Source organism: Nilaparvata lugens, chromosome 6, assembly GCF_014356525.2.
Source record: "Nilaparvata lugens isolate BPH chromosome 6, ASM1435652v1, whole genome shotgun sequence".
Lineage (NCBI taxonomy): Eukaryota > Metazoa > Arthropoda > Insecta > Hemiptera > Delphacidae > Nilaparvata > Nilaparvata lugens.
In genome coordinates, this window is record NC_052509.1 from 34,550,811 (window position 1) to 34,564,598 (window position 13,788).

The 13,788-nt window shown below is 33.8% G+C and overlaps 1 protein-coding gene across 8 annotated transcripts in view; it reads left to right on the forward strand.

The window, feature by feature from the left end:
- Nucleotides 1–13,788, forward strand: part of LOC111063252 — a 182,764-nt gene that overhangs the window by 94,105 nt on the left and 74,871 nt on the right. For 4 of the 8 annotated variants that reach the window (XR_005571618.1, XR_005571619.1, XM_039430681.1 and 1 more), the window contains exons 4-5: nt 1,524–1,744; nt 3,126–3,261. Coding sequence is in view for 5 of the 8 variants with exons in the window: in XM_039430681.1 (XP_039286615.1) it covers nt 1,524–1,744; nt 3,126–3,261 (357 nt within the window). In the remaining 3 variants the exon portion in view is untranslated. Of the gene's footprint in view, nt 1–363; nt 503–1,523; nt 1,745–3,125; nt 3,262–3,876; nt 4,337–4,426; nt 4,796–13,788 lie in introns of those variants that run through there. The other 4 variants (XM_039430679.1, XM_039430678.1, XM_039430682.1 and 1 more) reach the window with 4 other exon arrangements.

A 13,788-nucleotide genomic window follows, 5' to 3' on the forward strand; every position in this document is an offset into this window, starting at 1 on the left:
TTCAGTCATTTCTCGCCGCCTATTCTTTGTTCAGAAAAAAAATTATTTATTTTCAAAATAGTCGATAATGATTATGCATAATAGTGCGTCAGATTAGTCATTGCTGTGGATATTTCAAAATATTGAGAAACCCCTTATCTTTAATCTGCACTTCATTGTTGATGATATTAGTTTGTAGTTCACAAACACTCAAGAACAAGATAAATCTATTATTGAAAACAACACGGTTATGTAACTTCAGTATTTGTGAATTCAACGTACGATTTTCGTTTGATGTAAAACAAAACGTTTTCATCTCATTATTTAAACAAATAATCAAATTGTGATATTTGAAGCTGCATCATAAGTTGCTTTTATGCAGTCCATTTATTTGTATTAAGCATTCCACTGTTATAATTCCGTAATTTTCCAGGATTGGAATGCATCAACAGGTTAGAAATGTTTCCTTTCATGTATTCATTTCTTTGGTGTTGATACTAGGTCATTCTGAATATTAAAAAAGGTTTGTTATCTGGTATGAATGCTATGCTTTAATATTTTACCCGTATTTCTAAGCTATTTAGGCAATTTTCCAATTGACTAAGAATATGAGACTAATTCATAGGTTCTATAACAATAAATACTGTATTGCCTGTTTGTCTGATCTAATTTATTCATTGTTATGTACACGATTTGATTTCAAAATTTGTTTTGAAGTTAATATTGATTATACAGTAGGCTAGTTCCATTCCACTTACATTGTTATATTTTCTGATATGATGAAATTATTGCTGTAGGTTCTTTGGTATTTTGTAATCTAAAAAGTTTCCCAATCCATTCATAATCTGTAATTCTCTTTACAAATTCCACAATTTGAATGTTTGCATTTAGTTCAAGAATAGATTCTGACAGTGCTCATTTCGTTTTTTTATAGATTCACAGAATCATAGGTAGGCCTGGATCAATTCGCATAGATTCAATAAAATAATACAATCAAACCTTACTGTAAGCAAGAAGCCTCATATAAGTAAGTTTAAGAGATGTTTTTGCAGCATTTATCACTTTAGTACACAAAGTTTTTATAAAGGTTTGTCAATCATCTGATTAATGCTTTCCAATTATTAGTAACTTAGGTCACCAAACCAAAAACATTATTTGAAAGTAATACTCCTTCAACAGCTCTTCAGATTTGCTGTAACGACGGAACGGTACGTTTGAAGATTCTACATTAGGACACCAGGCTGGACTACCACAGAGACACCAGTGAGGTTCTATTATGTAAAGCAATCTATGTCACCAGGGGGATATTGATGTCTTATCAGTGCCCGGGCATGCAACCCTAATGAGACACCAACTAGCCACAAAAATCTGGTGACACTAGTCTAATGATAGCAGAAAAACCAAATGTCATGCGACTCGCTCGGACACTTGTGCCCCACTGGTGTTTCAGTGTAGTACGAGCCTAAACGTCCCTTAAGCAAGGATTTATAAATTCCATCTTCATATATGAATTATTTGAAAAGATATTACTGTTTTAATGATAGATAACTGGTGTGAATGAGGAATTGGAGGACGATCCAGGTCGAAGTCAGACGACCACTTCTAGTCTGCCCCAAGAACCAGCCCGGTCGCTGGTGTTGGCGAGGCCCGATAAACCCCCGATCTCAACCCATGTCCTGGACACTACTAGGGGTCTCCCTGTCTCGGGCATTCAAGTCAGTCTCTATCAGCTCATCGATGGACGCTGGACACTCCTCAACGATTCGTGAGTACAAGATAAATAAAAATAAGAAAATAGTTCCGTTTGTTGCATCAATCTACCAAACTCATTTTCCGTAAACTCGACTTTACTAGACTTGATAATGGTGTAACAACCGACAAAAGTTTCTCATTATTTCAATAAATCAGTGGTTGTGATAATTATCACCTTATTGCAAATATATATCATTGCATTTTGAATAAGAAGAGTTGAAAGTGCCTACACATTCTTAGGGTACAAACACACTGAAGACGGAGCGTGGCGTGGCGTTCTAGAGCGTGGCATGGTAAGAGCGTTCATGATACACACATGAAGCGTCTGAGCGTCAAGCGTCAAGGGCCTAGAAGGGTAGAGAAGAAGAGTACAAGAGTAGACCAGACTGGCACTCTAACTGTGACGCTCAGCTTGTAGACGCTCCAAAAAACAAGCCAGCTTGTTCTAAAGTTTGACGCCAAGCTCCGCTCCGCTCTGCGACTGGACGCTTCCAGTGTGTTGCATCTCATTACTTAACATGATATTGTTCACAACGCCACGCTCCGCTCCGCTTTCAGTGTGTTTGTACCCTTAGAATCCTTCTTCTTATTCTTCTTCAACTTTTTTCCTTCTCTTCTCTCTTCTTCTGAGGACTTTCACTTCTTGAGTGACATTGGTCGGGGAGGTACCCGGCATGGTTCCCATTTGCTGGCTGTCCCAATTCATAGGACAGTCATGTTTAACAAGTCCTTTCTTGTGACGGCTTGTGGAACTCATTGCCTGTTGAGTTGAGACGAATTGAGGAGCCTCTTTGGTTAGGCGCGGCTGTTTTCAGGTGGATCAGGGGTGGTGTGGGTGGCTGGACCTAGCACAGCGTTCTTTGGCGAGTTTTCTTTCTTTTTCTTCTATTTCTCAAAACAATTCAATATCTATTATTTCTCTTTCTTCCTCTTATTTTACTTTTTATTCTTCTTCTTTTTCTTCTTCTTCTTCTTCTTCTTCTTCTTCTTCTTCTTCTTTTTCTGCTTCTACTTCTTTTGTAAAATTGTACTATTTTCATTTTTTAATTTCTATTTATATCTCAATTATAATTTAGGTTTTTTATTATTTTTGTTTCTACATTGATTATTATTCTGTATTTCAATAATATTTATCAACCTTGTTTGTAATATTGTATATATGTTTTTCTCAATTTGATTTGTTTTATCTTTAATTATTCAGCTTTGTATTAGAGGGTTGAGTGTAGAGGGCCGGCTGCGCTCTAACTCCGCCCTCCTAGGTAAAAATAAAGGCAGCTATTCTATTCTGTTATTCTCTACTTTGTGCGTTGCGCAACAATAAAACGTGCACATAGAAAAAACCTTTTGAATGACAAAATTTCAAATTTATTGAATCACTCGTAAATTTGTTTCAGCTGTACAAACTTGGATGGCCGATGCGCTGATTTGATTGATAGGGAATCAGTGAAACCTGGTCGCTACAGGCTGCACTTCGATACACACCAATACTTCGAGTTACGAGGTCTGGACTGCCTGTTCCCGTTTATTGAGGTAGGCCTTAATAACTCCTAAGTTAGGTTTATTATTAATGAATTACTAGTGACCTCCTGGGTTGGAGAACTTGCTCGTGAACTGTTGTATTGATCTTTGAAATCCGCAACTTTTTAATTATACAGAGTTGGTGGAATCATGAAAACAGCTTAAATATCTCTTACAAGGATGATTCGATAGAAGGCTTCATTGGGGATCTCCTATTTGAATTAAAAAAACTACTATTCCATCACAGTCCGCCATATGAATCCAACTTAATTTTGAATCCAACTTCATTTTCTCAAATGGAAAGTTGTTTATGTGATACATGATTTTGATACAGAATTCCAAGAGAAAGTGAGAAAACCGCACATCGATATCTCGAACCGTTTTAAAGATATTCAAATTTAAAGATATAAATAAAGAAATAAATCATATAAGAATGAAATAAATGAGTACATTGAAAATCCAAACTATTTAATTTCACTTTTTCAAGTGTTAGTAAACACTAATAGTAACTTCTACTCATATATTTAACACTTTTAACAAAAAATTATGTGTCGTATTTTTATTTTACTCATTCCATTTTTGTTAGATTTATTAGTATCTTTGTATCACCAATCCTCCGTTGTCCAGCAGTTGGATTGCCTCGACGTTGTTGTGTTGGTAGAGCTGTGCTTCATGACTCTCTGCATACCTCTGAATCTCACAGGATACCAGGTTGACTCCCAGATCTCTATGGATGTCGCTGTTCCGCACATACCAAGGAGCATCAACGATGTTTCTGAGCACCTTGTTTTGAAATCGTTGAATGATGGCGATGTTAGTCGGTTTGGTGCAGCCCCATAGTTGGATACCATAGGTCCAGACAGGCTTGAAGATCTGTTAGTACAGGAGAACTTTGTTTGATATTGAAAGTGATGTGTTTCTTCTAATAAGCCAGTAGCATTTCTTGTACTTTATGTGAGCTGTTATTTTTCCTTCTTGACATGCTCTTTCCAGCGAAGCTTAGCATCAATAGTCATGCCTAGATATTTTAGCAGAATTTGCATGTGGTATGATTATATTATTTAAGCTGATTGGATGGTACTCATCAGCTCTCCTGTTGGTGAAGTTGACGTGAATTGACTTGCCCTCATTGAGTTTCATCCTCCACTTACTGGCCCAGTCCTGTATTCTGTTGCAGTATGAACATGGCTGTCGACTGCTAGTAGGGCAGTGTCAGTGTCGCCTGCAAACGTCGCTGTGGTATTCTCCTCCTCCACATTTGAAATATCACTTGCGGTGTTTCGATGATTAAACTTTACTGGACAGTCGGGCCAAAACTTGTATTGGATAAGACATCGGTTTCCTTTTATATAAATCATGGGTAGCCCTGTAGTAATTTATCCTAAAATAACTAATCCTAATATGAGAAGGGATAATATAATGACTTGAAAGCATTTTGGCTAACTGTGAAATATGTAATAGGCAACATTTCAAGTACATTACAGAGTTCGAACATGACATACAATAAAACCTTATAATAATAATAATAAAGAAACGCCATACCAAAAATCCAGAATTATTGTTAATGCATAAATAATCCTACAATGTGCTCGGGAGGTTAGGTTGAAAGACATTTTATAAATTACGAATTACAGAAAAATTACCAAGAGAAAAACAATAACGCATAGCATATTTTGCTTTCACTGAGTTTACCTCTACTACAAAATTAATATTCACTCACTAGACATTGAAGTTCGCATCGAAGATTTCACATAGTTGACGACAAGTAATAGATAATTAGTGACTCAATGTCTATCATATGAAGACGCTTAGGAACACTGAAGATGATACCGTAATGAGTGCACATGTCATTACAATTCTGTACTGCATAAACAAGCACAAACTGTTGAAAGTTCACAGTTGATCACCAATAGCTCGAGTGAAAAACAAAGACAAAAATGTAAGCTGATCATTATTACATTATTTAATAAAACATTATATCTTAAGCTTCATTAGCAGATCAATGTGATTAAAAAAAAATAAGAACAATTAGGATTATTCCTAATGGATCCTTATGGATGTTTATAACCCAGAAAAGTTGTATTCAACAACAATAATGAAACAAGACAATAATTAGCAAAATACCATATCAAAATATTCATGATTGTTGCATCTCAATAAACACCACGACAACAAGCGAGTAAACCCGGAATGCACTCTGTGAAAATTAAGAGCCTTCAAAATAAAAATTCCTAACACACCCACATAAAAAATGATGACCTAACTAACAAATCGAAAATCAAACAATATTCCTTGTTTGAACAATATTAAGACTATAATGGTCGCTAACACACTATTTTGGAGTTTTTTAGTGCGCCTTAATACTAATGGGAGGTGGTCGTTAACTCACTCTTCTGGAGTCTTATCTCGCCAAAAAAAAGAGAAGGGAAACTTACACACTAAACTTACCCATCATTATTCTTCAGGCTTCAAATTTCACAGTGCATCAAGATTCACCACTCATTAACACAATGAATACCTATATATTAACAAACATCATTAATATTTTCTATTATCACAAAAAAATTCAATTACCTACACACATTTTGCCAGAAAAAATCTAATCCAGATACAAAATGACACCAATTAGTGTAAGTACAGCACATCCAATAAGCATGTCTTCAAATCCAAAAAAAAAGTGAAGTTTTCATTTTTTTTAAAATCAAACCACAATAATGTGTCGAATAATATGAATATTTCAAATGGAAATATTATCAAAATTTATGACGTCAAGAAAATAATAACTTCATAGCTGAAAAGGAAAAAGATTAGAGAGAGAGAGAGAGAGAGAGAGAGAGAGAGAGAGAGAGAGAGAGAGAGAGAGAGAGAGAGCATACATAATCTTATCTTATCACAAAACCTCAAGTTTGTGAACCAGGACGATGCCGAAATATTTTCATCATAAATTGATTAACTTTTAAAATTTTTCCACTGGAAATTTCCTTCAATTCAAAACATCCTTTACCGAAATCTTTAACCACTGCATACGGACCTTTATACCGTGGGCAGAGTTTCGCTGAAAACTTTCTTATTTTATTAGATAGTACATAATGATTAATTAACACTAAGTCATTAACTTTGAATACAGTGCGCCTCCTATTAATCATATTATCTTTATAGCGTCTGATTACACCTTTATTCTTCATCCGGAGAAAAATTCGTCGATTTCTAAGTCCCTCCTCTTCTAATTCAAATCTGTACTCAGGCGGATATGAAACATACTTAAAAACTAAATGAGATAATTTACAATTAAGCATCAACTCCATAGGTATACTATCAATCGTTTCATGGAAGTTGTTGAGAATAAACTCAGCTTTGTCTAGATATTTATACCATAAGTGGTGCTTATTCTCTGGTACATAAGTTCGTAAGATTCTATTAACTTCCTTGAGAGGCCTTTCACTCAGATTCGACTGTGGGTGATAGATTGAAATATAATGGTACTCAATGCCAAGTTCAGTTATAGAATCCCTCCATATCTTACTTTGAAAGCAAGTACCGTTATCACTTATAATTAAATCAAATTTACCATATTCAGCAATGTATTTCTTTACCGTTTTTACTAAATTGATAGCATTAGCTGGCACCAGTGGATATAACTTAGTATACTTATTAAATCCATCATGCATAATGCACATTCAACGATACTTTTCCCCGGTTAACTCGCCATACACATCAATAAACACTTTATGCCCTTTCTTATCAGATAATATAGTGTACATTTCTAAAGCTTTTTTTCGTTGGAAGTTTTCACTAACTGACAAGTCTTACAATATTGTATGGTCTTAGCAACACAACGATAACTATTTTTAATATAAACAGATTCTGCAATTGCTTTATGAGTTTTTGATATACCAACATGGCCTAAACGTTCATGAAATTCATAGATTAAATCTTCACATAATTCAGAAGGTACACACAACTTCAAAAACTTGTTCCTCTTAGGTTTCCGTGTGAATACTAAACCATTATGCAAAATGAAATTGTCACATACTTTTACATCAACAGCCTCTAATCTAACTTTCAGTTTCTGTAAATGAGGATCATTCAGTTGAATAGATTCTATTTTCTTAATAATACTGATTAAATTTTTATCATCTTTCACAATATTCAACACTTCAAATTCATTAGGATTATGATACTCATTATTATTTTCATACTCAGTACGTGATATAATGTCAGGTACACTGTTTTCTTTACCAGCTACAAACTGCCATTCTATATTGAAATCTTGCAATGCCAAGACCCAACGACCAAGCCTACCATTACCAATTTTACACTTTTTTAAAAACGTTAATGCTTTGTGATCAGTACGAACTATGACTTTATTATCCCCAAAATAATTACGTAACTTTGTTAACCCATACAGACAAGCCAAACATTCCTGTTCACAAATAGTATACCCTTTCTCTGCATAAGAAAGTGACCTAGAAGCATAAGCTATCACTTTATGTTCACCATTTTCATCTTCTTGGTATAACTCAGCGGCCAAACCTACCGCACTGGCATCTGTAGCTAAATAAAAATCTTTACTGTAATCAGGGTGACTTAAAGTTATGCATTCAATAAATCTATCTTTTATTTCCTGAAATGTTTGATCATCTGCAGCAGTCCAAACAAATTTGTCATTTTTACAAGTAAGATGTTGAATTTACTACTGAGATCGGAGTACTTTCGTTGAAACTGACGATAGAAGTTACACAAACCAAGAAATGACTGCAACTGTTTTAAATTTTTAGGTGTTGGAAATTTATGAATAGCATCCATTTTAGATTCGTCGACTTCAATACCTTTCTTACTGATGTAAAAGCCTAAATATTTGATCTTATCAGCAATAAACTGTGATTTATTCAGCTTCAGTTTTATGTTACCTTCTTTCAATTTTTTCAAGACTAATTCAGTCCTCTCAATGTGTTGTTCTAAACTTCCACTGCTCAGAGCCATATCATCCACAAAAGCTATAACAAAGTGTGATACTTCTTGTCCTAACACTTGATGTAAACATCTAATAAATTCAGATCCACTGATATTTAGTCCAAAGGGAAGGTGAGTATACTGATAACTCTCACCAAAAACGTTAAATGCCAAAAACTGTTTACTTTCTTCAGATAAGGGAATGTTATTATATGCTTGAGTTATATCAAAATTACTGATGTATGAACACTTATTAAATCTAATTAACAAATTATTAATTAGTTCAGGTTCAGTATACCCTTTTTCAATATAACTAGATAAATGTCGGCCATCAATACACAACCTTAACGAACCATTAGGTTTCTTGACAATTACAAATGGATTAGTACGGTATACCTTGAATTACTAGGTTCAATTATCCCTTGATCTAACATTTTCTTGATTTCTTTACCTACTTCATCTCTGTACTGATACGGAATAGGGTAACTTTTCTTATTTAACTGAACGTCATCCTTAATTCTGAGTTTGCAAACACAGTTTCTGGCTGAACCTGGTGAATCAGAAAACACATCTTCATACTCTTCAAATACCTTAACCAATTTATCAACTAAATCTGCAGGTTTATCACTCAGTTTCGTTTTCAAATTATTTATTTTATCTACCCATAGATCTTCAAAATTGTCAGGTTCAATATTTATTTTAAACAATCTGTTGTTAGCAACAACATCTTGTCTAATAAACAGAAAACATTTACCCCGAATAGCAAGAACATCTTGACTGAAATCAAGAATAGCACCCATGTCTTTCAAAAAATTACAACCCACCAGAATGTCAACATTCAAATCAGTTACAACTAAAAATACAATCGGTATTTTAAGTCTCCAAACATCACATCAAGTAACACCTGTTTAACAACTTTTTTCTATCTATTTCCAGTTGCCACTACAATATTTATATTTGGAGAAGAAATCAAATTTAATTTACCCTGTGCTAACTGCATTTCTTGAAGTAATCTATCATTAATAACATTGACCTCAGATCCACTATCAATGTTCAAGTTATATGTCTTCTCAAAAATAGATACCTTAACTTCTGCTAAACTATACCCTTGTAATATATGGATGTTTCCTTTTCTTCAAGTAAGTCACTAAGCATACAATGTACTTGACAATTAGTACTCTCAATTATATCCTCATTGCTAGGTTCATCAACATTAATTATGAAGCCATTTTGCAAAATTTCAAACATGTTATCACTATTTTCATTTTTATTAAAGTTGAATATCTCCTGATCGTTAATCAAATTGCTATTGTTTAAATTTCTAGAGTCTACTTGTACAACATCAAAATCGGGTATATTTTTATTAGGTGTTACACTTAATTCATTATTTAAGAATATTTCATGATCACTCTTATTTACATCAAAATTACGTAAACCTTGTTCGACAGGACAAACAGGAACCTTATTTCGTTGCCCTACTAGTAGTTTAAAGCTCGATTTTGATATGAATTTTGATTAGGAACAAATGCTGGATTGGTTTGTCCCAATGGCGGTGGTGGTACTCCCATGTTATGTGCCAATGGATGCGCATTCTCTGAACTTTGTGCATTGTCGTTATTATTTGAGTAATAACGATTATTATGACGATTATCTCTATTAAAATAGCCATGTGATTTTTCACCTTTATAATTATTAGAAGCAAATTTATTGTGCTGACTACTATTTGATGTGGGATTCACATGCTGAGTTATCTGAGGTGAAATCATATTTGGATATCCATGATTTTGAACAACAGGTGGATACATATTAGGTGGCATTTGCATAGAAGATGGGAAGTGTTGATAACTATTGTGATCTTGATTGATCTGATGTTGGTCAAATTGTTGAATCTTATGATTACGATCATTATTATCTCGGTTAGTAGAAGGTCGATATTTTTCATGATGAACAAAATCATTCAATACATTCAAAAAAGTTTCATGTGTTTTAGCATTTCGTACCAAAGCGGCTGAATTGATGGTATCATCAAAGTGAGCGCACAACAATGTAAAAATTACTTCATGGTCCATTGCCGGCAAAAAATTCTTAGCCACATTATACTTATAAATGAAATATTCAGTCAAAGTTTGATCGGTACCTGGTCGATTACTACCAGTATTCAATTGAGCTTTTAACTTAGCTTGTATGGTTGGTGACCACATACGATCCAAAAACTTATTCTTAAACTCCTCAAAAGTATGAGTATCATCTTTAATAAAATACCACCAATCTTTGAGACGATTATTACTTGTCATGTTGCTCTCTACAATAACCTTGATTTGTTCCCATTGTTGTATTTTATTACGAATCAGATACTCATTCAAAGCATTAATAAAATTCATGGGGTTACGGTAATCAATGCTCATTTGAAAGTCTTGTCTAGGGGATTGGAAAGAACTGTAAGCTACATTGTTAGATAAATTACTAGGAACTGTTACACGAACATAATCATCTAACTTAGTGATTGCTGCAGCATTCTTGTTACATTTATTTTTAACAACACAAATTTCCTCTTGATCATGATCAATATGATTTTGGACTTTATTGAGGTTAGATAACAAATCCTGATATTTTTCATTTTGGTTATCTCTTTCACATTCAAAAGTGATAATGTGTTGGTCAAGTTTAACTTTAGAATTTTCGACACTTTCATTAACAGCTTGTACTTTATTTTCGACATGGCAATCTTAATATTAATAGAACTGATGTTTGAATCGAGATGAAGGGTTTTATCCTGCAATTTTGAAATGTTTTCCTGATTGTCATTCACTAAGGCCCTCAATTCAGAATTTATCATGTATTGTTCAGCTAAGATTTCTTGCTTCATTGCCATGCTATCCAACCTCAACTTCTCAATGTTTTCATTCCCTTCTTGAATAGACTTTTCAAGTCGCTTAGATTGTTCCTGACTCTGTCTAGATTGGTCTTGGATTTGTCTCATTAACTGTAATAATATAGTATTGGTATCCATAGTGGTAGTATTAACTGGACCATTAGTATTTGTAGACGCCTCGTTTGAGTTAGTTAATACTAAATGTAGGCTATCATCGTCAACTTGATCAACATTACTAGGTTGATTCACAGAGAAGAGATGAGGAATACCCCTTTCTTAGCTGGCGTCTAGAAATAAGAAATATATTGACCGATAAATACAGTTGTGCAGCTGTGTAGACTATTAATTGCATGCCTCATTGAATGCAATTTTTATGCACTATTAAATGAACTTACTATTGATTGCGTGCAATAACGCATGCAATTAAGGCTGTGCAAAGGCTAAAAATAAACTTTCTACTCGTGATATTTTTCCAAGTTTTTTGATTTGTATATCATCGATCTACCTAAATGAAAAAGTTTTCTCAGGAAAACATTTTTTTTCTGATCATTACTTTTTGAGATATGAGTGCCTGAAGTTTAAATTTTTGGGACAGAAAATTTCAAATTCGGTAAGATAAATCCATGAGATTTAGAGGATAGATTCTTCATGATATTGTTGATCTAGTAAAACAAAAATTTTCTGAAAATATCAATTTACTAAAAATAACCAAAAATAACTTTTAGTTGAGGTATTTTTGGTAAATTGAATAACTTTTTCAAACATTTATATTTTCAGAAAATTGTTGTTTTACTAGATTAACAATACCATGAAGAATCGAGTAGAACTTGGATAAATATCACGATTAGAAAGTTTATTTTTAGCGTTTGCACAGCCTTAATAACTAAAATAACATAGTATTGTCTCTCGAACTTTCTCGGCTTTGAACTCGGGCTGTCCTGTTCCCAGTATGTCTTGAAGGAGATTAGCTTTTGATGTTAGCATTTTTGATACACCAACCCCAACAGCCATTAGCCGTTTTCACACCGATATCTTGCCGACAAGACATACAGACAGGGTTTACTCTGATGGACATAAGAGTCTTTCCACTACCCTAAAAATGCAAGGTTTTATAAAATTATAATAAAGAACGATTTCTGCTTTACATTAGTGCTCGTTGCGTTCATCAATAACCCTTGGACATATTAGAATCATGGAATAAACATTATATTATCTTGAAATATATTGAGATATTCAATATGAAAGAAGCGGGTCCCTGGGACCCAGGGTCACGACTAACGTCGGAAAAAATAGGGTCACGACTAGAAGGTTAATTGCATGCAATTAAAAATCTACTCGACATCTGATTTATGATGAATGATTCTATCTTGATTTTTACTGTAATATTGGCGTTCGAAGGAGACTTTTCCTATTGTATCAACCTTGAAATGCAAAATTTTCAAAAACCTTGTATATATGTCAAGGCACAATTTAAAAAGAAATATACCTGTCAAATTAAATGGTAATCTATTGCTGTGTTTCGCTGTAATTGCGGAACATATAAACAAAGAGAAATGCAAAACCGTCGACTCGAATCTTAGAACTCACTTCGCTCGGTCAATAAATCGAAATTTTAAGAAACCACAAATTTCCTGGATGTAAAAGGGAATCAATTGTTGTGAATCTTAATGTCTAGGATCCACTAAACAATCTACTAAATTCATCATTTTTTCTCCACAGGAGAAACGTTTAAAGCTGGTATCAAATGATGTCACCACATTATTTACATATGCAAATTATATATTTATATATGTATGTCACGTGGATTGAAGGAGCGTTGTTTGTCACGTTGTTTGTGGATTGAAGGAAGATTCTATTTTACTATTTAAATAAATCATAATGTAATTTACTTATCCACTTCGAGATTCACAGAGTGATAATAAGTAGAAAATGAAATGTATAGCAAACACTTCAGTTGCTATGTAGGCCTACTGTATTGTATTTTAAGTTTGCTAGTTTGTCTTATTTTTTACTAAAGTGATGAAGTATCAGAAAATACTATTATTCAGCATTGTTATGTATTATGTTCAATGTCATTTTTTTCTCTTTCTTTTCAATAATTCAAAATTTGTTATTATTCTAAATAAGTAGATAACTTAACTATTGTTTGTTTTTAATAATATTATTTGTTTTTTTTGTATTGTTGTAATACTTGAAAGAGAATTGTGTGTAAGAGAGGGTCGACTGCGCCCTAACTTCGCTCTCTAGGAAAAATAAAGGCAGTCATTCTATTCTATTCATGTCACCATAATATATATGTATATATATTAGAAAGCAGATGACATCCAATTTATTAGAACAAATGGAATGCCTTCATCTTCATGTGTAGGCAACACACCACACCAAACTTGTTCCTGTGGGACTGACCTTGTCTCTGTGACACTCCATTTGTTAGAATGGGACTCTATCCCTCTACTTGTTCCAGTGACACTACTTGTTCGAATGAGACTCTTCTTCACTACTTGTTCCAGTGAGACTCACCCTGTCTCTGTGGAAAATCACGCTTTGCATTGATGGGACGGAGCTCCTGAAATTTTTACAGTTATGGGACTTGTGGCAGTTGATGAAACTTATCAATGACTATTTTAGATTGGGCGATTAGGCCTTGTCTAAAGAATTCAGCTTATAGTCTGTTATACAATATATGAGCAATTCAACTCATAACATCTTAGTAG